The 22,936-nt window shown below is 47.6% G+C and overlaps 2 protein-coding genes across 3 annotated transcripts in view; one reads left to right on the forward strand and one right to left on the reverse strand.

Annotated features, from left to right (window-relative positions):
- The first annotated feature begins 7,486 nt into the window (after positions 1–7,486).
- On the forward strand, positions 7,487–9,070 carry Map1lc3a (microtubule associated protein 1 light chain 3 alpha). Its single transcript, XM_026383202.2, has 4 exons — positions 7,487–7,692; positions 7,989–8,044; positions 8,122–8,228; positions 8,477–9,070. The coding sequence occupies exons 1-4, from the start codon at positions 7,653–7,655 to the stop codon at positions 8,637–8,639; spliced, it is 366 nt and encodes a 121-aa protein (XP_026238987.1). The 5' UTR covers positions 7,487–7,652; the 3' UTR covers positions 8,640–9,070.
- A 237-nt stretch (positions 9,071–9,307) lies between these two features.
- The window catches only part of Pigu (phosphatidylinositol glycan anchor biosynthesis class U), an 87,854-nt gene continuing 74,225 nt past the window's right edge, over positions 9,308–22,936 (reverse strand). For both annotated transcript variants that reach the window (XM_077799473.1, XM_026383216.2), the window contains one exon: positions 9,308–9,705. In XM_077799473.1, the coding sequence (XP_077655599.1) occupies positions 9,592–9,705 (114 nt within the window). In that variant the 3' untranslated portion in view covers positions 9,308–9,591. The remainder of the gene's footprint in view (positions 9,706–22,936) is intronic.

Raw genomic sequence — 22,936 nt, forward strand, 5'->3', positions numbered from 1 at the left:
TCAGAGCTGAAACTCCCACACCTGTTTCTCAGCACCCAGCAGCTATACTTGCCACAGACTCAGTCCCTGAACATGGTCTGCATGGGAGACACACCCTGTGGCAAGGCAAAGATGACACTGTGGGCATCAAGAGGAAAGGTCATTCACTCAAAGGATATTTACTGAGCACCTGCCATGTGCCACACCCTGTCTTGGTGCTGGGATAGAGCAGGATCCAAGCATCTAGAAAAGCTTGGGGACTAGAGATGTAGCACAGTGGCAGAGTTCTTGCCTAGCACATATAGGCCCTGAGTTCCAATCCCAGCACTGCAATCAATCAATCAGTCAGTCAATCAATCATCTTGGCCATAGGGGCTTGCCTTTTAATGGAAAAGAAAAAAGAAAGTTTTCAAAAATAACATGACATTAAATTTAAAACTACAATGAGATACCACTAGACACAACAAAATGGATAAAATAAAGGGAATGACAACACTGAACAGTGACAAAGATACAAAGCAACTAGAATTCCCATATATTGTTGACAGGGGCCAAAAGTGGGAAAATGCTCTGTAAAAATGGCTGGTAAACACTCCTGCCGGACAACCCAGCAATTCCTAGGTATGTCCAAGTGAAACAAAAGAAATATATCACACGATGACTGTCACAGGAAATGTTCACAGCAGCTTTGTTCACAGTTGCCCCAAACTGAAATCAGCCCAGTTAACCATCAATGGAAGATTGAATAAACAATCTGGTGCGTCCATGTCCATACGAAGGAACCTCGTGGGCAGGTTGAGGAACTGATCCGCTGCCTCAGAGATGGTGGTGGTGGAGGAGGAGGATTTGCTCTATTTGCTCTACTACTAAGATATCCCACCACTGGGCTAACTCACCCCAGCCCATTTTTTTTTTTAAGACAGGATCTCACTAAATTGCTGAGGTTGGCTGGAACTTGCCATCCTCCTGCCTCAGCCTCCTGAGTAGCTGGAATTACAGGCCTATGCCACGGCGCTCAGCCTAAAGTGAATGAACCTCAAAAACTTTATGTTGAGTTAAAGAAGTCAGACACAAAAGAATACCTACTGCATGATTCCATCTATATGAAGGCCTAGGCCTGGCAAGCCAGGCCCTGTGTTCCTCCCCAGCATCATGAAAAAAAAAAAAAAAAAAAAAAAAAGCAGTAAGGAGCAGGGATGTAGGAGATGGAGTGAGAGAGGGAGGGGCTGCAATTACATTAGACCATTTGAGAAGTTCTCCTTGAAACCACAGTTGACCCTTGCAAGACCTGAAGAAGGTGAAGGGATGAATCACACAGAGATTTTTGAATAATATTCCAGGCTGAAGCCAAGAAGGCTCAGTAAGTAGATGAGGCCAGGGGAGCTGTGGGCTGGATCCCGTGGGCCTCGTGCACCCCCACCATCCCTTGGCTTTACTCTGCATGAGTTGGGTGCAGGGATGGCATAAGCCTGTCCTGCGGGCACAGGATTGCTGTTGTCATTGCAGTCAGGCCAGACTGACGGAGGTAAGGCCAGAGCAGGGGCACCCAAGAGGAGAAGGTGGCGGCTCTGGCCTGGATGGCAGTGGTGGAGGTGGAATCACTGGATTTGAGGATGGACTGGATGTGAGGTAGGTGGGAGTGGGAAAGGAAAGGAAGGGGTCACGGATTCTGAGGTTTTTGACCTAAAAAATAGAGACAGAAAAGATTACAACTGGAACACTTTTGGGGGGAAATCATGGATTTGTTCTGGGCAGGGCAAGTTTAGGGTTTCTGTTAGGCAGTCAAGTAGAGACATGGAAGCCAGGCCACACCACGGGATTCAGTTAGATGGGGCAGCCCAGGGGCCAGTGAGCAGGGAAACCAGAGCCTGGAGGGATCAGCCTGCTGAGGTCAAGTGAGAAGGACGAGGGCACACCTTAGGGTGTAGGGAATTAGCCCTCCTCCCCAGCTCCAGCGCCAGCGCCAGGTCAGGGCTGCCTGATGAAAGACAGGTGGAACCACTTCCCCAAGGCCATGGCTGACCCAGTTCTTTCTGCTGCCCTTAATGGCTCTGATTCTACTCAGTGTCCTGTGACAATGTGAAGTTTGTCTATATTGACACACAGCTTTGGGCCAAGAGCAAACTGAGACCCCGGGACATGTCTGTCTCCTGGCAAATAAGGTTTTATTGGGATGCAGCAGCAAATCCAGAGGCTTGGGCTGGGGTGTAGCTCAGTAGTAGAGTGCCTCACAGATGTGAGGCCCTGGGTTCAATCCTCAGTAAAACCAAAAAAACAAAACCAAATGAACAAAAATCAGAGATCTGGTGACCTGCAAAGCCTAAAATCTTTACTGTCTGACACTTTAAAGGAACTTTGCTCACCCTTTCATTGGAAAAGTGTAGTTATGGAAACCACAGCAAGATATTTAAATGAATCCCATTAGTATTATAGATACAGTTAGGTGAGTACTGATTTTTTGCTTTTCTAAAAATGCTAAAGGGACTGAGGCTGGGGCTCAGTGGTAGAGCACTTATCTAGCATGTGTGAGGCACTGGGTTCAATCCTCAGCACCAAATAAAAATAAATACATAAAATAAAGGCATTATGTCCATCTACAACTACAAATTTTTTTAAAAATAACAAATTTATTGGCATAAAATTTATAATATTCTTGTCATTTCTGCTGTATCTCTATTTAAAGGACATCTGTGATCTACATGGACATCACTTTTGCACTGTGTTTATTGGTCTTTTCAAATTTCCCAGCTATGTCTTGTGGTCCATGCTAGTGTTTTTGTCTTCTATGTAATCACTTTCTGCTCATTATTACCTTCCTTCCACTTGCTTTGAGTTTATATTGATTGTCTGCTCATTTCTTTTTTCTTTTTCTTTCTGTCTTTTTTTTTTTTTTTTTTTTGGTAGCAAGGATTGAATCCAGGGGTGCTGTACCACTGAGCCATATCCCCAGACTTTTTTTCCCACGTGCTGGGGATTGAACCCAGGGCCTTGTGCATGTGAGGCAAGCACTCTACCAACTGAACTATATCGCCAGTCCTCCTCAAAACCATTTTTTACATTTTAATTCAAGATTAGTTCTTGCTAAATTGCTCAGGGCCTTGCTAAGTTGCTGAGGCTGGCTTTTAACCAGATATCCTCCTGCCTCAGCCTCCCAAGCTGCTAGGGTTACAGGCATGCATCACTGCACCCAGCTATATTTTTTCTTATCTAATATCATATCAATAATAAGGCTATAAATTTTCTTTTTTTTTTTAAATATTTATTTATTTATTAGTTATTGGCGGACACAACATCTTTGGTTTTTTTTGTATGTGGTGCTGAGGATCGAACCCGGGCCGCACGAGGTAGCAAGGCGAGCGCGCTACCGCTTGAGCCACATCCCCAGCCCCAAGCTATAAATTTTCTAAATGCTATTTAAGTTGTCTCCAAGTGTTTTTTTTTTTTGGGGGGGAGGTATCAGGGATTGAACTCAGAGGCACTCTCCCACTGAAGCCCACCCTACTTTGTATTTTATTTAGAGACTGGTCTCACTGAATTGCTTAGCACCTTGCTTTTGCTGAGGCTGGCTTTGAACTCGCAATCCTCAAACCTCAGCCTATAATCCACAGGGATTACAGGCATGTCCCACCATGCCTGGCCCCATGCAAGTTATTAATATATATACTTTTTGAGCCACATCCCAGCCCTTTTTACTTTAAATTTTGAGACACAATCTCTCGTTGTTTAGGGCCTTGCAAAATTGCTGAGGCTGGTCTTAAACTCAATGAGATGCTCCTACTTCATTCCCCCCAAGCCACTGGGATTACAGACATGGGACACTGTGCCTAGATGTATAGTCATTTTATATATATATATGGTTGTCAGTGGATCTTTTTTATTTATATTGGTGCTGGGAATCAAACCCAGTACCTCACACATGCTAGGCAAGTGCTCTACCACTGAGCCACAACCCCAGCTGTCTAGTCATTTTTGTTTAAGTTACATGTTTCTCATTTTTATGATTTTCATCTTTGCGTAAAGAGGGTTATTTCAAAGTAGGTTTAAATTTCCAAATTTTTAGAGCTTATTTGGCTCTTGTCTGTAGTCAAAAATTATGGTCTGTATAAAATTTACTATTTTATATTTGTTTTTGTTTTGGAGTCTAGTAGTTGGGTCTCTTTTTTTTGGTAAATTCTTCTTCTTCTTCTTTTTTTTTTTTTTTTTTTTTTTGGTACTGGGCATTAAACCCAGGGGTGCTCACATCCAGCCCTTTTTAATGTTTTTATTAGAAACAGGGTCTCGCTGAGTTGCTAAGTTCATAAATTGCTGAGGCTGACTCTGAACTCATGATTCTCCTGCCTCAACCTCCCAAGCCACTGGGATTATAGGTGTGCACCACCGTGCCCAGCTGTAAATAATTCTTGTATCTGAAAGTAATATGTGGATTCTGTAGAGATCCACTGATCAGGATTATTGATGGTATTAAAATTGTCTACATCTCTTATTTGGTCTATTCATTATTCAAAAAAGTCTTAATTTGAGGCTGGGGTTGTAGCTTAGTGGTAGAGAGTTTGACTAGGATGGGTGAGGCCCTGGGTTCGATCCTTAGCACCACATAAAAATAAACAACAACAAACAAATAAATAAAATAAAGGTTAAATTCTTAAAAAAAAAAAAAAGCCTTAATTCTCCCACTGTGATGGACTTGGCAATTTCTCTTGTATCCTCTCATTTTGCTGTATATTCTGTCTTTTTCTATGTATTTCACCCTCATTTTTAAAACCTGGAACATATACACAGAACTAAGAACTACCCCTTTCATCATTTTGCAGTGGCTGTCTTAATCCCTAATGAATGTCCTTGCCAGGCCTGGTGCACATTCCTGAAGTCACCGTGTCTCAGGAGGCTGAGGCAGGAAGATTCCAAATTTGAGGCCAGCCTTAGCAACTTAGCAAGACCTTGCATTCAACTTAAAAACAAAAAGGGCTTGGGATCTAGCTCAGCGGTAAGGTGGCCCCAGACTCAATCCCAATAACAACAACAACAACAACAAAAAAAAAAAAACAGAAAAGAAAATGTCATTTGCCAATAAGGCAAACTGTTTTTTTGGGGGGCAGGGGTGGTTCCTGGGGCTTGACTCCAAGACCTCATGCATGCTAAGCAAGTGCACTACTGTTGAGCTACATCCCCAGCCCTGATTTTTCTATAGGTATGCTTTTTGTTAGTTTTTCTCTGTACAGAATTTTCCAGCTTTTTACTTTTGGTGCCATTTGTTTATTTTTGTGGTTCTGGGAATCAAACCCAGGGCCACATTCCCAGCCCTTTCTGCTATATTTTTAATGGTCTTTACTATCCTTATAGCTTTTCTGCCTTGGAGACATACTTTCCGTCTATATCTTTCAGTGATCCTTAAGTGGGAAACACACACTTGACTAAGCCAGACAATAATCAACATCTTTATCCTTTCTCAAACAAATCAGGCTCCCTAAAACACTTTACCCTATTGCTCTTTCCAGTCTAGTGTTAGTCCCATATACCTTGGGGTTTTTTAAAATATTTTTTTAAATTGTAGTTGGACACAATATCTTTATTTCTTTTTCTTTTTTTTTTTTTAAAGAGAGAGTGAGAGAGGAGAGAGAGAATTTTTAATATTTATTTTTTAGTTCTCGGCGGACACAACATCTTTGTTGGTATGTGGTGCTGAGGATCGAACCCGGGCCGCACGCATGCCAGGCAAGCGCGCTAAAGCTACCGCTTGAGCCACATCCCCAGCCCACAATATCTTTATTTCACTTATTTATTTTTATATGGTGCTGAGGATCGAACCAGGGTCTCGGAGGAGTTTTTCGTACCCCACAAAGTAATCATTTCTATTCACAATCCATATTGTTTGTTTAGATTTACCTACATGTTTACCATTTTATTTGCTCATTTTCCATCTAATGTCTTCCTTTTAGACCTACATGTCTGTCCTTTTTTGGGGGTGGGTAATAGATATTGAACCCATTGATGCTCTACCACTAAGCAAGCTACACCCTCCATATATATATATATTTAGTCACAGACTCTTTAAGCTGCCAAGGCTAGTCTGGTACTTGCCATTCTCCTGCCTCAGCCTCCAAGTCACTGAGATTATAATCACTGAGATGCACCACTGTATCAAGCTGAAGTATATTCCAGTTTATTTTGGGTACTGGGAATTGAACCCAGGGGTGCTTTACCACCGAGCCACATCCCCAGCCTTTTTTATTTTTTATTGTGAGACAGGATCTTGTTAAGTTGCTTAGGTCCTCACTATAAATTGCTGAAGCTGGCCTTGAACTTGCCACCCTCCTACCTCAACTTCCTAATCACTGGGATTACTAGTGTGCACCGCAGCATCCGGCTGAAATAAATTCTTAAAAAAATATTTCAGTAATGTTCTTTTGTAATTTTTTTTCTCCCTAACACTTAAAATCATGGATTAACAATTGGTGCCAGTATTTTCCTGTAATGATTTGAAGATACTATAGCATTTTATTCTGGCTTCTGTATTTGCTGCTGAGAAGTCTGATGTTTGTTGGTGCAATTTTTTAGTTAATCCACCCTGTTTGGGAAGATTTCTTGCGGGGCGAATGCGCATGCTTGTAATCCCGGCCACTCCAGACAACTGTGGCATGAGGGTTGCAAATTTGAGGCCGGCCTTGGCAATTTAGCAAGACCCTGTCTCAAAAAGGGCTTGTGTTGTAGCTCAATGGTAGAGCACCACTGGGTCCAACCCCCCGGGGCCAGGGCTGGGTGCCGGGATCCTTAGTCTTTGGAGTTCTACAGATTCACTGCAAAATGTGCAGATGTTTTTATTTATCCTGCGCTGGATTTTTTTGTGAAGATCTGAGTCTTTAATCAAGTTTTCGAAATCCTTTAAGGACTGCCTTTCCACAGTTTATCCTTTCCTTCTGGAACCCCGACGGGACCTCCTTTTTAATCCTGCCACTTCTCTTGCTTATTCTCCATCACCTTTCCTCTCTGGGTAAGTGGATGTGGCCTCCAGTTCAGTGATTCTTCTCTTCTGCCGTGTTGGATCCACTTTCTTACTTCACTCCTTGAGATGTGGATTTCTATGGCTCTATTCTAGAATTCTTTTAAAGCCTGGTGTTCTTTTCTGGAGTCCTGCTCTTTCTGCAGGTCTACTGCCCCTTTTTCGTTCCCTATTGCTAAGCTTGGTGAAGGTGAAGGGTAGCTGGTGAAGGTGAAGGCTGCTGAGGCCCACTCCAGGATCTCAGAGGCTCAGAACAGAATTCGGTGGGAGGCAGAAAGCAGCTCCTCGCGCGCTCCGCTGCGGGGCTCACTTCAGTTTGGGCCGGGGTAGCTGCTCGCGCCGGCCGTGACGTCACGGGACTGTGACGCGCCCTGGAGATCCGCCCCTTCGCGTCCCGCGCCGGGAATCCAGGCTCTCTGCGCCGTGACGTCACGGATCCGGGCGGGCGGGTTTTGCGTCGGCCCAATGGGAGCTGCGCGCCGGCCTCCCCTTTAAGGAATGTTGTGACCTGACGTCACCCGGGCGAGTTACCTCCCGCAGCCGCCGCCGCCGGGCTCAGCGCGAGCCCCGGAGCCCTTGAGCGCGAGCCCCGGAGCCCCCGGAGCCCCGAACCGCAGCCACATCCCTAAGCAGAGCGCCCCGGATCCCCAGCTGCGCGCCCCGCCGGGCCCGCGCGATGCCCTCGGACCGGCCTTTCAAGCAGCGGCGGAGCTTCGGTGAGGCCCTGTGGGCGACCTGTGAGGGGGGAAGGCGGCCGACCCAACAGACCCCGACTGCCGCAGGTGACGTCAGCCCCGTGACGTCAGGCTCTGGCTAGACCCCGGGTTGGGAGGTCACTCTGCCGGACGGGAGTGCCTCTCTACCCCCCGAGTCCCTTGCCACGGGGCTGCGGGGCCGTCGGCCCCGGGGGAGGGTGCTGGGGCGGGCCCGGAGCCGCCCCTTGGGGACCGACGGGGCGGAGCCGCGAGGAGGGCCTAGGCCCGTCCGGCCTCAAGCTGACCGCCGTCCGCAGCCGACCGCTGTAAGGAGGTGCAGCAGATCCGCGACCAGCACCCCAGCAAGATCCCGGTGAGCCCCGCGCCCCCGGCCCCGCCCCGCCCAAGCCCCGCCCCGGGCTCACGCGTCCCCGCCCGCCCCACCCCCAGGTGATCATCGAGCGCTACAAGGGAGAGAAGCAGCTGCCTGTCCTGGACAAGACCAAGTTCCTGGTCCCGGACCATGTCAACATGAGCGAGTTGGTCAAGATCATCCGGTGTGTGGGCGGCGGCCAGAGGGGCACTTGCTTGGGGGTTCGGGGCTGGGTCCCCGCTGACCAGGGATGTGAGTGGGGTCAGGGTCTCCGGGCAGGGAGCTGGGCCCCTGTGCTGGAAAACTGGGAAAGGTCAAGGTCGGCGCTAGGTGAAAGCCTGTAGGAGGGGCTGAATGGGTGGGAAGCTGGGGACTTGGATCATTGGAAAGAAAGGGTCTGGCCATCACAGGCATGCCCTCCTGTCCCCTCAGGCGCCGCCTGCAGTTGAACCCCACGCAGGCCTTCTTCCTGCTGGTGAACCAGCACAGCATGGTGAGCGTGTCCACACCCATCGCGGACATCTACGAGCAGGAGAAGGATGAGGATGGATTCCTCTACATGGTCTACGCCTCCCAGGAAACCTTCGGCTTCTGAGCCAGCAGTAGGGGGGGAATGGCCTGGGAGTGGGGGGGCCGGGTCAGGCTCTGCCCTGGGAGCTCCTGACTCCTGAACTGAGCTGCCTCTGCCCCTGGGGGGCTGGGCAGGGGTGTGGCCCCTAGTTAGGGGGCACCAACCAGCTCTGCCCTGGGTAGGCTCAAGGCCAGTCATGTTAGGGTTGACCCCCTGGGTGCTGGCTGGGTTGGGGGAGGGTGGGGTGGCCCCCAGCACCCCTGCTGTGTGGTTTGTCTTTTTTTTTAGGCCCCTGCCAGTCTGCCCACCTGCCCCTCACCCACTTGTGGCTCTGCCCCCCTGCCTGGACCTGTCCACCCCTGAAAGACTGGCCCTTGGCTCCCCCATCTCCTCATGGTGTATGGATCTGTGGTCATTGTCCCTCTGCAGAATAAAGATTGCTCAGGCCTGCCTGGCCCTTTGCCTCCAGCTGTTTGCTTGGGATTAGGGAGGGCTGCTGGGTGGCACACCAATCAGCCCCCAGGCACACTTGTGCTCTGTGGACTTCCTGTTTCTTTTAGAAGCCCACACCTGTATGAGTGCTCCGCAGCAATATTAGAGGCCAACTCTCCCATCTCCTGGCCTAAGTGTGATATGGATGTGGTCCCAGGGTAAATATCTTTATAACAAAACATTTTATTTATTAAGTAGCCACAACCTATCAAGCACTGCTCACCTTTTTCCCCCTTCCTGCCTGGGAGGGGACTTCTTGGTGTGAAGGGCCACAAAGTAGGGGTCCAAGTGCGGGTACTTCCAGCTGTTCCCCACAGGCCTTGCTGCCAGCCATGGGCCCTCTTTGATGCCAGTGATTTGGGTCCCTGGACTCGAACCTCTTTTGCTAGAGGACTTGCCTGCTGGCACCTCTGGATATGGAGCCTGGCCCAGCTTCTGGCCCTTGCTTGTTGAAGTCTCTGTGCAGCACTGTGCCCCACCAGGCCTACTTGAGCACAAGCATGGCCTCTGTGCCGTCTTTGGCCGTCAAGTAGAGACCGTGTGTGAGGTAGTACTCCCGCCGTAGGAAGGCATAGAAGTAATCAGAAATGAGCAGGATCTGGGAGGAGAAAGAGGGTGTGAGAAGCTGTGGGACATCTCCCTGAATCAGGGCTCCTGTGGGGTTGGACAGCTGTTGGGAGACATGGCAGCACCTGCCTGGCATTTCCTGTCAAAATCCCAGCCTGTCCCTGGACCAAGAACCAAGGCCCTGCCTAGGGAAGCCACACTTGACCTGAAAGATCTTTCTGGGCCCTCAGCAATTGTGAATACTCTGCTGCTACCTGCTCCCCTTCCAGTTCACCCCTCTATCCCAAAATTTGGCCTCTAGATTCCAGACCAGTATATATGAACCAGTGGCCCCCTCTTGATGCCCACAGGTACATTCACCCCACCAGGTCCCCATCACACTCCTCACATTCCCTGGGCAAACCTGCTCTTCCTCCTGGGTACCTGTGTCTCCATCCCCCATCCAGGAGCCCAGGCCACAAATTCACTTGGCACTTCTCCCATATACCAAGACACCAAGGCCTGACAGTTCTACCTCCTGCACCTTCAGACCCACCATTCATATGCATCCTCACAGCCACTACCCTGGACAAGGCATCTGTCAGTCATCTCCTAGACATCAACAAAGCCTGGATTCCCTGCTGCCTAACCTGTCTTTGTACTGTGCTCCCTGGCAGCCAGAGGGAACTTTTGAAAACACAAATCTGATCATGTTACTACCCAGCTTAAATTCCTCTAAAGGCTGCCCAGGCTCTTAAGTGAAGATCAGCCTCTGGGGCTCTGAGGTCTTGTAGCCGGTCCCTTCCTACACACATGCATCACCCTCTCCCTGTACCACCTCACTCTGCTGCAGGATCTTTGCTGTTTAGAGGAAAGCCTTTCTCTCGCTTTCATCTAGTCAATAGCTATTTGTCCTTCAGGCCTCAGGAAGGGTCACTTACCCTTCAGATTAGGGCCTGGCCCCATTAACCTCTTATTTGCTAGCACAAATCACTCAAATTGCAATTTTACATTCAGCTGTGTGACTAGCTTCATCAGGACAAGGCCCTGAGTGGTTGTGCTACTAAGATCTCTGTGCCCAGCTCAGTTTCCATATTGGGCCACAGAATAAAAAACAGTACAGCAGCTTAGCCCACTGTGGCCCTCAACAAGGCCCAGAGAAGAACAAAGATTTACCAAGCTCCCTGCACACTAGACCCTGAAGTCTTATAATTCCATTCAGCCCAAGCTGCCCAGGACCTTGGTACCCCTGGAGTTTTGAAGGATGAGGGAATAAGGGCTTACTGCTGTGGACACTGTGGTTCTCAGGTACTTAGAGGCCTTTCAGAAAGTCAATATCAATTGCTTCTTGGCACAGACAGACAGACTGAGGTCTGGAACAAGGAAGGCATTTGGCCAGGGACCTGAGGCAAGTCATAGTTTGAGCTGAGCCTGGGATCTAGGCCTCAAGACCTGAGAACACTGTCCTGGGCACTTCTCATTTACCTGAAGATAACTCGGGAACAGATAAGGAGAGCTGGGAGAGGCTGAGAGCACTGAGTCTCAGGACTGTACTACTATCCCATCACCTCAGGAACTCCCTGGAAAGGTTTAAAATCCCCATTAATGGGGAAATTGAGACTCTGGGGGGTTCAAACAGTTGGCCTAAGGGTACACCTGGAGAACTGAACTAGTGTCCATGTGCCTGGGCCCAGTCTACCAAAGGGATCAGCCGAGCAGACATGCCAGGCAGTGAGGACGTGTCCACAGCTACCCAGCTCAGTGATAGCAGCAATGACTACAGCAAAGGCCAACATCATACCTTGGGGTCTCCTTTCTCACCCAGGCCCCAAGATGCCCTGCCTGGAGAAGGGGAGCCTGATCTCTAAGCCAGCTAGATAAGAGGCAGATGCAAATAATGCACAACCAACCAACCAACCACAACAACAACAAAAACCCTCAAGTGTCACAAAATTTACTGGCTAAGGCAAAGTATGGTCAAATCATTAGGTAATTAGGGTAACACATGAAACTGCCATTTTTGCAGATTAAAAATGTTTGAATATTGGCAATTTCATATCCTATAATGTAACATAAAATTGGAAGATAAAAAATACAAATAGTAGAGTAAGCATTACTATTCAAAAGTACCAGAACAAGTTAAAGACCTTACCAAGCTACTTCTTCCTTATGACCTTAACTTTATAAACTATGTACATGTATTTCCTTGATTTAAAAAAAAAAATCAGCCAGTTGGCACAGTGGCACAAGCCTGTAATCCCAGTGGCTTGGGAAGCTGAAGTAGGAGAATTGTGAGTTCCAAGCCAACCTCAGCAGAAGTGAGGCACCAAGTAACTCAAGAGGCCCTGTCTCTAAATAAAAAACAAAATAGGGCCGGGGATGTGACTCAGTGGTTGTGTGCCCCTGAGTTCAATCCCTGGTACCGGGAAAAAAAAAAAAAATCCAAAAAAACAATCAGCCAATAAATGATTGAAACAACAGTTAGGGGAAAAGAAACAAGTATCCCCTTCAGAAAAATGCCAAACAATATACCCAAAATAGCCCTCTAAGGGGTACAGCTTAGTTCTTGCCCACTCCCCTGCCCCCAGGGTGAGCTAGACTTAGGGACTCTTTCTTGCTTGTGAGTAAAGAAAGGGAAAAGGGTCATTCTTCAGTGGAGAAACCTGGCAAACACCACCTTAACCAAGTGCTGAAGGTTGATATCAGCTTGAGGTCACAGGGCTACCCTGTACCCCATGGGATGCAAGGATGCCTTGCCCATTCTTTCCAAAAATCCAAACCCCAGTCTAATTAACCTCAGACAAACCTAACCTGAGGGAACATTCCGAGAGATACCTGGCCGTGCTCCTCAAGACTGTCAAGGAACAAGTGAGGAACAGAGCAGAGGACCCCAGGGAGAAATGGCCTCAAGTGCAGTGTAGCTCCCTGGCTTGCATCCTTGAATTAGAAGCAGACAAAAGTGGAAAAGTCCCAATCAACCCTGGTAATATCCCAGGATAGGTTTTTTGTGTTTTTTCCCCTGGAGATTAAACTCAGGTGCACTCTACTGTTGAGCCACATCTCAGGCCCTTTTTATTTTAAAATTTGAGTCAGAATCTCAGAGTTGCTTAGTGCCTCACTAAGTTGCCCAAGCTGGCTTTGAACTTGCCATCCTCCTGCCCCAGCCTCCTGAGTCCCTGGGAATAGAAGCATGCACCACTGTGCCCACTCCAGGATAGGTTCTTATTTTGACAAACATACCATGTCATTTAAGATGTTAACAACAGAGGAAAGTAGCATGAGGCATGGCTGACCTCTCTGTACTTTTTGCAACTTTCCTATGACTCTAAAATGATTCTAAAATAAAAAAGTTTATCTAAAGACACAATAAACTATTGTTACATTTAACAATGTAGATGAACCTTAAAAATATCCTGGTAAGTGAAAGGCAGCTTTGGCAAATGCACATATAAGATTTGCATTTTTTACTGTATGTCAATTCTTCATAAGCAAAATGTAAATTATAAATACTGAACTCTAGTTAATGATATACACGCTGACATTCAGTAGCAAATATACTGATGTCTGAACTCCAATTTGAAATAAAGTTAAAAAATAAGATGGGTTCAAAGCCAGCCTCAGCAATGGCAAGGCACTAAGCAACTCAGTGAGACCCTGATTCTAATAAAATACAAAATAGGGCTGGGGATGAGGCTCAGTGGCCAAGTGCCCCTGTGTTCAAATCCCTGGTACTCACCCCCCAAAATATAAGATGGGTTGAGGGTTGAATATTGTGACTGAGCAAGAATATCAGCATGTCAGCGGTGGAGCCCTTGGGCACAGAATGACCCTTTTCCCTTTCCTTGCTCCCAAGCAGGAAAGAGTCCCTAAGTCTAGCTCACCCTGGGGGACAGGGGAGTGGGCAAGAACTAAGCTGCACCCCTTAGAGGGCTATTCTGTGTATATTATTTGGCATTTTTCTGAAGGGAATACTTGTTTCCTGATAATGTCCCAGGACAGGCTGTCCTCAGTGTCATCAATCCTAGGTGGGTGCCCTGCATCCAGGGAGAGGATGCCAGGCTGGCCTGGAGTTTGGCTCTTTTGAGGGGAAACCTGGGGCTGCTGGCAGGCTGGCTGAGACAACCTGTTTTGACTGTGAGGAAATGGGATTTCCCAGAGACCCTGCAAATCAGCCTACATTGCAACTACAGACCCATAGCCGCTTTGCCCATTCTGAGCATAGCCAAGGTGGGTAAGGGGCAGCAGAAACAGCATGGGTCCGTAAGTGGCTATATGACTCCAGTGAGTCACTTCCTTTTCCTAAACTTCATTTCCCTCATCTGTGAAACATGAGCATTGTGTGTTTACTGCACACAATGGTGGGGGACCTGTCCCTCTGTGCTTTCAGATGCCTGAAGTCTGTTCCTGGAAGCTACCCCACCTATAGTGGCTGAGGGCCCTGCCTCTCCCCTCCTATCAGTCCCCAGGACCACACACACTTCCTAAGCAGCTCCGGTTTCCCACCACAGCCACCTCTGCCGGGAGGCCTCATCTCCCCAGACCCAGAGGGATTTTCTCTCTCTCTCTCACATACACCCATGCATACACTAGCACACACACCCACACACAGAAGCTCTGCACTGGCCAGCTCAGTGGCAGTTGCGGCCCTCTGAACCATGCCTACCTACCCCATAAGCCCTGATGCTCCTGCTTGTCCCCAAGAGACATCACCAGGAGACTTCCCTAACTCCATGCTTTATTATGTGACCCAAATGGGATGGCATCTGCTCCACCTCTGGGGCCCCAGAACTGGCACAGGGCTGAAGTTCTCCGGCACCATGTGCTGGTCTCAGCGCTGCCCTCCAGGGACAGCTCAGTCAAACCACAGTCCTTGCACTGGCAGCCATGAGGGCTCCAGGGCTGCTCCCCTTTGGAGTACGGTGGCCAGGGACAGAGCGGGCGAAACCTGAAGTGGAATGAGACCGTCAGAACATGCTCCACTACAGGGTGAGAGAAGGGGAATAAACAGTTTCTTAGAATATGCTCTGAGCTCAGCCTTTAACAACAAAAACATACTCAACGGACAGTGGCAACCACAAGAGTCCCCAGGAACGATGTGTCTCCCACAGAAGCAAGAGATCTGAGGAACCAAGACATGCCTGGGTGACTAAATTGGGGTCTCTAATCCCCAAGCCAGGCTTAGTCACGGGTCCTATCCAGGCCACGTGGCAGTTAAGTGAAGAACCAGGCTACTCTGCCATTCCTGCCAGTCTGAGGCCAAACCTGAGTTTTCCCATTTCCCCACAGCCCCCCGGCTCTCCACCCGTCAGGCAGCTCTCCTAGTTTACACTCTGTCATTCAGCCAGGAAGAAAGAGATTCTTTTTGGAAAAGGCAAAGAGGCAGTGGAGGTGGTTAATCCAGCGTGTCGGGACGGCAGCCTTGACCAAGCCTTGGGGCTGCAGCTTCCTGGAGAAGCTTGTGTGGTCAGCCTCTTCCTTCTGTTAGAGACACTGACCTTCATGGGGACATTCATTGTTGCTACAGTTGGCAAAGTGCAGCCTCTGGCCACCTGCCTGGAGTCTAGGGAAGTGGGGGCCACAGTAGACTGGCGGCGACTGTGCAGTTGGATGGAGCTTTGGCATGACCAGCCGACTCCAGGCCGAATGGGCACAGTGTGGGAGGGGACGGCAAAAAGCTCCACCCTCCACTTGGACCTGTTTCAGCTACAAGGTCACCAGGCAGACTGCAGACTGGGGCCACAGCAGCAACTGTCACTTATGTGGCCCCTTCCAATTCTCAAAAGTTTTCCCATCCAACTCCATAGAACCCTCACGACCTCCCTTCCAGGTGAGGAAACCAAGGCTACCACCACCTCTCACCAAACTACAGCAGCCTCCTCTGACACCCTGGATTCTTGGCTCCACCCCTCACCTCTGACCTCCTTTCAGAGTGGGGTTTTTAAACCAGGAACCTAGGGGCTGGGGATGTGGCTCAAGTGGTAGCGCGCTCGCCTGGCATGCGTGCGGCCCGGGTTCGATCCTCATCACCACATACCAACAAAGATGTTGTGTCCGCCGAGAACTAAAAATAATAAATAAATAAATATTAAAAATTCTCTCTCTCTCTCTCTCTCTCTCCCCTCTCTCACTCTCTTTAAAAAAATAAATAAATAAAAAATAAATAAACCAGGAACCTAATCATATTTGTCCTGAGCATAAAACCAAAGGCTCAGTGCAGGCCTCAGTATAGGCCCCCAGGGTCACGTGGCTCTCATCAACACTGCCCTGAAATGTTCTCGTTTTTTATCAAGTGATGTGGCCAGTCCTACACAGCCTCTGGCTGCACACAGCGTCCCTCCCTCCTTCCTTCTCTCTCCTCCAGGTCTCCCTACCTGGAACCTGGTAAGATGCCACTAGTCCCTCAGGACCCCACTTAGAAATGACTTCCCCAAGAAGCTTCCTCATCCCCAGCTGAGAGCCCCCAGCCATGCTGACCTCCACACTGCCCTGTCTTGCCTCTTTTTCTTTCTGTCCACAGACTGTGCTCCTTGGAAACAGGGCTGTATCTCATCCACCCTTAGCAGAGTGCTTGGCTCATAGGAGGTAATAAATATTTGTAATACATAAATTAGCCTCCAAGGAGCTATGTGACTTGCCTAAGGCCAGTGAGCCAGGAGAGATGGAGCTGGGAGTCACTGCAGCATTGGGACTTCCCAAGCCCAGGTCTTCCTGCTGGCTGTGCCCGCTGTGCTCAGCCTGGCCTTTTCTTATCACTCTGGCTGTAGGGAAGGACAGCCAAGGAGGGCCTGTGAGAGAAAAGCTTGGGATGCTTGTATTGGAGGGACAAAGGAACAAACTAAGACACTGACAAACTGCCACCAGTCAAAGACACAAAGTGAAAACCGTCCCCGCTGAGGAGGACAAGGGCTGTCAGGAGATGCTGATCTTCCCCACACACCTAGCATCCTACAGGCGGGGCCATGTACAGCCCCCAGGAAGAAACCTGAAATGGGGACTACACACCGTCCAGCCATGGATGATCCACTTAACATGTCTCCTAACACTTCTTCACTGGTCCCATTCCCAGAATGGCACCACAGGCCAACTGAGATATGATTCTAAAAGGCAGGACAGGTTTCATTTGTGCTGGAAGGTTGGTACCCAGGTCTCAGGGCTCCAGGCATCCCCAGCAGCAGAAAGCAGATGGCCAAGTCAGGGTCAGCCTAGTATCTGCAGGGTCTGTCAGGCAGGGAAGGGTTGGGGCTAGATCCTCATGACAAACTGCTTGTAGAACAACGTTCCAGATGTCCACACCCTGCCTGGCAGGGCAGATGTAGGATGGGCAAGGAATCTAGTTTGGACACAGACATAGCCATCAGTATAAATGGGAAAGGGGACCTGGCTCTAAACCTCGTGGAATCCAGTAGGACAGGCACAGGCCTGGCCCTGATGGAAACACAGGCTGGAACTGGGAGGTTAGTGTGCAGAGCACCACGTGTGATCAGTGCACATAGAATATGGCTTTTGACTCCCGCTCCTACCATTCAGGGTATTGACAATTCATCACTGAATGTCTCTCCTTGGTGCTGGCGATATGCTGGCAGTACAAGCCACGAACCAGATGGACACAGGGCCTGTCCTATTGGAACCTGCAGTCTACTAAGAGGAAGTGATAAACACGACCACGAACAATACACCCCTTTCCAGTTCTGTGGCTCAGGCTGAGTCTCACCCTCCCAAGCCTCAGCTTCCTCATTTATGTCATGAGATGCAAAGAGTGCTTCACTCAAAGGGCTATAATGAAGATTAAGGGGACTCCTTGTAAGAAGAAAAAAAGGGAAACAAACCTAAGGGGCTGTCAGAGGGGAGCAGTTACATGGCATGACATGGTGAGCTCACACAGCCCGACTGCAGGACTTCAGCAAAGCAGAGGCTCTGCTCATCCGTGAGCAAGGGAAGATGACCTAGGCATTTTATTAAAAGAAAGAAAAGGTCCTACATCCATCATGATGCCACTGACACTCAAACACACACTCTTTCTCCACGAGCACATGAGTATTTTTACAAGTGCACAGGGAAAGGTCCAGGAGGCCCCGTGAGCACATGATTCAGAAGATTAAAGGGATCAGATGGGGCCAAACTGTAGTAAACCCTCCTTAAACATGAGCCCCTATTAATTATAACTTTAAGGGAAGATTTCCTTATGTTCCCTGTTTCTAAATTTATTTAAGGTGACTGGAACACTTGACCGCATTCTTTCAAAAAGGCTAAATTTGGGGCTGGGGTTGTGGCTCAGCGTCTAGCACGTATGAGGCCCTGGATTCGATCCTCAGCACCATATAAAAATAAATAAACAAAATAAAGGTGTTGTGTATAACTAAAAAAATAAATATTTTTTAAAAAAGGCTAAATTTAAGCAAGTTCATATGTAATCCTTGATCAATATTTTTCTTCCACTGTTCACTGACCCATACAAAAAAAAAGTTAAAAGAAAAAACAAAAGAGGGGTGGGAGATTGTTTTCTCCTGGTTTATGGACTGGATGCTGCTCCAAGTTTGCTCTGGGTATCTGAAGAGCATGCTACTCTTGCTATTTCCCCTGTCAACACATGATTAATGGCAGTAGGATCCACATGTTATGTTCAACCCACTAAACACCCTACAAAGTGAGGATTGTCACCCTGGATTCTAAGACTGGGAAACTAACCCAGAGAAGTTGAATCACTTGCTGAAGGTCACACAGTGAGGAAGTGGAGGAGGACCTCAAGCAACCACTCAATCTCAATCCTGGTTTCACTCTCACACTCATGCACACTTGTACACTTATACACACACGCGCGCGCACACACACACGCGCGCGCACACACACACGGATGGTTTACTGTTGTCATTTCCTGTTACTGACTCTGAGGTACAACAGTAATTAGCAAATGATATGTGCCACGTCTAAAAAACATTAATGGCCCCCAGGGGAGAGGATGGGGCCTCAGTCACTGGTATGCCTGCTGGTGTAGCTAATAATAAACACACAATTTATTCTCTAACAGGATATGTATAGCATTGATCAACTCAGAACAGGACTTTAGGCCAAGGTGTTTGCTACATTCTACATAAATAAAGCTCCTAGGAGCTGGGTATGGTGCACACTACTCCTGTAATCCCAGCAACTCAGGAGGATGAGGCAGGAGGACCACAAGTTAAAGGCCAGCCTCAGCAACTTAATTACACCCCGTCTCAAAAACTTTTTTAAAGCGGCTGGAGAGGTAGCATGATGGTAAAGCGCCCCTGGGTTCAATTCCCAGTACCAAAACAAACAAATAAACAAATCTCCTGGTTTTTGGCAATGATGGTTCAGGTACTGCTTAAAATCTGTGGTTATCTGGTTCTCAGAACATCTCTTACCTGACTTTCCCAGGAAGGGGAAAATGAGGCCAGAGGAATATAGGACGACTTCCCAGCCTGAAGAGTTCATAAGAGCAGGCTGTGGGACAAACAGATATCCCCAAATGCCATACAACTGAATGGAACCACTGACTGGGTCACAAGGAAGCAGAACTGGGATTGGCTATGTAGGACACACACAGACTGGGTTCACAGAGGCCAAAAATCAGGAGACAGAACTCCTAACTGATTCTTGCCAGGAGTGTGATTTGGCCCTCATGTCCCCTTCCATTCTTGCTCTATAAGTCTGAAAGGCCCAGCTCTTATCCCTTGTCCCTTTGGCTTTCCCTGACCACTCCAACATGAAAGCTTATTCTACACCTGCTGGATTCTTCTATCAGTTACCCTGCACATCTGATCAAGAATGACATGATATTTTTCTTAGCTGTTGGTTCATTTATTCATTCAACAAACACTTGCTAGCAAATGCTCCCTGCCAAGCACTGGTATGACAGGGAGGGGCACCCTGCAACGGGAGGACAGCCAGATCCTTGATGCATGAAGCTCACAGGCTAGTGGGGGCAGAAAAGAGCAGAACAAGTTACAGATGGACTTGTTAAGTTCTATGAAGGAAACAACCAGGGGCTGAGAAAGACAATGGGGCAGGAGGACTTCAAGCAAGGCTTCTGTGAGGTGACACTAAACTTTTTTTTTTTTTCGGGGAAGGGAGCAGTGAGCCCCCTGAGCCACATCCCCAGCCCTTTTTTATATTTTATTTAGGGTCTCACTGAGTAGCTTAGGACCTCATTAAGTTGCTGAGGCTGGCTTTGAACCTGATCCTCCAGCCTCAGTCTCCTGAGCTGCTGGGACTTCAGGCATGTGCCACCACGCCCAGTGGTAACACTGGATTCTTAATAAAGTTGTAGATGTTCCATATTTGCATTTTGTGGCTCCAAGAGGCCTGAGGGCAGGGGTAGTATAACCATCCTGATGGGGACTCTTCTACCTATTATCTGAGTATCTGCCTGGTGAGCAAGAGCCCCATACCTGGCACTTCCCTTTACTGATCTGGCAGCAGCAGCAACAAAGACAAGATCAGCAGCCCCTGGAAGCACTGACCCAACAGAGCTGTCTGTAGCTTGGACTCACAGAGCCCAGACTCTAGTAGACCAATGACACAGATGTGCCTGAGGCCTTGGAGATTTGCAGGTTTAAAGGGAACCCCCGACCCCTGCTGATACACCTATCAGTTGGTACAGCTTGTCAAAGGGCAACTTGGTGCTATCATCCAAAGACAGAAAATACGTATGCCCTCTGACCCAGATAATCCCACCACTTAAGAATCTAGCCTAAAAAACACAGGCATGTGTGTATAAGAATATGTGGAGGCGCTGGGCATGGTGGTACATGCCTATAATCGGAGCAACTTGGGAGGCTAAAGCAAGAGGATTACAAATTTGAGGCCATACCCAATAAATGTATATATAATCATCATTTTTTGTTAATTAAAAATGAAACAAAACCAAAAATAAAAAGCAAATTCAAGGCCAGCCTCAGTAACTTAGTGAGGTCTGGTCTCAAAATAAAGGGTTGGGGACGTAACTTTGTGGTAAAGCACCCCTGGGTATGGAAAAAAAAAAAAGAAAGGAGAGAGAGAGAGAGAGAAAGAGAGAAAGAAAGAATGAATATGTGGCAGCATATGCAAGGCTCTTCCATTTCAAGTAGCAAAATAACGAAGCAATGTCAACATCCTCAGCAAGGGTTTACCTGTTGAAATAAATCATGGTACATCCTAACCATGGGATATGGAGACATTTAAAAACTGATCTCTCAGGCTGGGGATGTGGCTCAAGCGGTAGCGCGCTCGCCTGGCATGCGTGCGGCCCAGGTTGGATCCTCAGCACCACATACAAACAAAGATGTTGTGTCCGCCGAGAACTAAAAAATAAATATTAAAATTCTCTCTCTCTCTCTCTTTAAAAAATAAATAAATAAATAAATAAAAACTGATTTCAAGTGGCTCAGCAGTAGCGCACTTGTCTAGCATGTGTGAAGCACAGGGTTCGATTCTCAGCACCACATATTTAAAAAAAAAAAAGTTCTATCAACAACTAAAAAAATAAAAATTAAAAAAAACTGATCTCAAGATGACAGCATTAGTGAAAAGAACTGCTCATAGAATAGGAGGCCATATAATTACATAAGCCAGAAAGTGCTTTAATGTGTGTGTTTGTATAGCTATCAATAAATGCACAAAGTCTGCCAAGACACAAACTGAACTGACCCAAGGACCATATCTGTTTTCTGTGAGAACGGATGTTAGGTGGCTTTTTCTTCTTCTTCTTCTTCTTCTTTTTTTTTTAAGTTTTTTCTTTTTAGTTGTAGATGGACACAATACCTTTATTTTGTTTTTATTTTTATGGGGTGCTAGGGATCGAACTCAGGGCCTCACGCATGCTAGGCAAGCGCTCTGCCACTGAGCCACAACCCCAGCCCCTTTCTTTCTTTTTGGCAGTTCTAGGGATGGAACCCAGGGCCTCATGCATGCTAGGTAAGCACTCTACCATTGAGTCATACCCACTGCGGATTTTTACTTTTTCCTGTACTGGGATTGAACCTAGGGGTGCCTTACCACTGAGCTCTATTCTCAGCCTTTTTATTTTGAGATAGGGCCTCACTAATTAGCTGAGGATGGCCTTGAACTTGCAATCCTCTTGCTTCAGTCTCCCAAGTTGCTGGGATTACAGGCATGCACTACCGTGCTTCACTACATTTTATTTTATTTTTGTGGTACTGGGGATGAATCCTAAGGCCTCGCATATGCTAAGCGAGTGCTCTACTATTGAGCTATACCCTCCACCCTTTTTATTTTAAGACAGGGTCTTGCTAAGTTGCTGAAATTGGCCTCAAACTTGCCATCCTCAGGCCTCAGTCTCCCCAGTCACTGGGATTAGAGATGTGTGCCACCATGCCCAGTTGGATCACATTCAGCACATATCTTTACCTTTCATTCCACATTATTCCACTATTTTTGACTTCTTCCCCCCAACAATAATGAATTACTATTTGTGTGAAGTATTGCTTATGTGATTTAAAATGCATTTTAAAAAGATTTTTTAAAAACACAAGAAGCAATGCCAAGAATTCAGCTGGTTTTTCTCGGTAGTTCAGCTACTAAAGCACTTAATGCTTCTAGCCTTTGGTTTCCAGCACAGCCCAATCCTTCTTTTCCAATAATTCAGTTTCTCCAGCCTTCCATAGCATTTGACCACTTGTAAACATTCCCCTCGCCATTCAGAGATCCTTCTCTTATAGAGACAGCCACAGGGGAGAAAGTTGTCATCTGGAAAGTTCCACAGATGCTTCATAATCACTGCAACCGAACTTCCTGACTAAAACTAGAGGCTCAAGTCAAGCCAACAGGCTGCGGACTATTTCTGTGGAACTCAGCAACTCTCCAGAGGCCCAGGGTAGGCCCAGCACCCTCATATCTAACCATGAGAATATGGGGAAAAGCAGGGGATTCCAGAGTGACAGAAGAGCCAGGGCAGCCTTCTGGATCCTTTAGATCTGAAGCTGAATCCTGCAGATTTCTGCATTTGCGGGACACAAACAGAAGATGCTGCCTATTCACCACCAATAACTGCCACCCAGGCTTTACTCCTCCATCTTTTTCCCACTGTTCACAAACCAAGAGAAGTGGTTGGGCTGGACATAAATCCTCCAGAAAAGTCCATGCAGGAAACACCAGTCCCATCACCCATTCCTCTTCTGATAGCTAACCTTAGAGGCAAGAACTCCCTTGAATCATCAGCCTTTCCAGCCAGCCCTGCCTCCATCCTGCCCACTATGAACAGAAAATACTTGGCTAGGGCAATGGCACCGAAATGTTACACCATTCTACTGATTCTCCTAAGAACTCAA

Source organism: Urocitellus parryii, chromosome 6 (genome assembly GCF_045843805.1).
Source record: "Urocitellus parryii isolate mUroPar1 chromosome 6, mUroPar1.hap1, whole genome shotgun sequence".
In the NCBI taxonomy this organism is placed as follows: domain Eukaryota; kingdom Metazoa; phylum Chordata; class Mammalia; order Rodentia; family Sciuridae; genus Urocitellus; species Urocitellus parryii.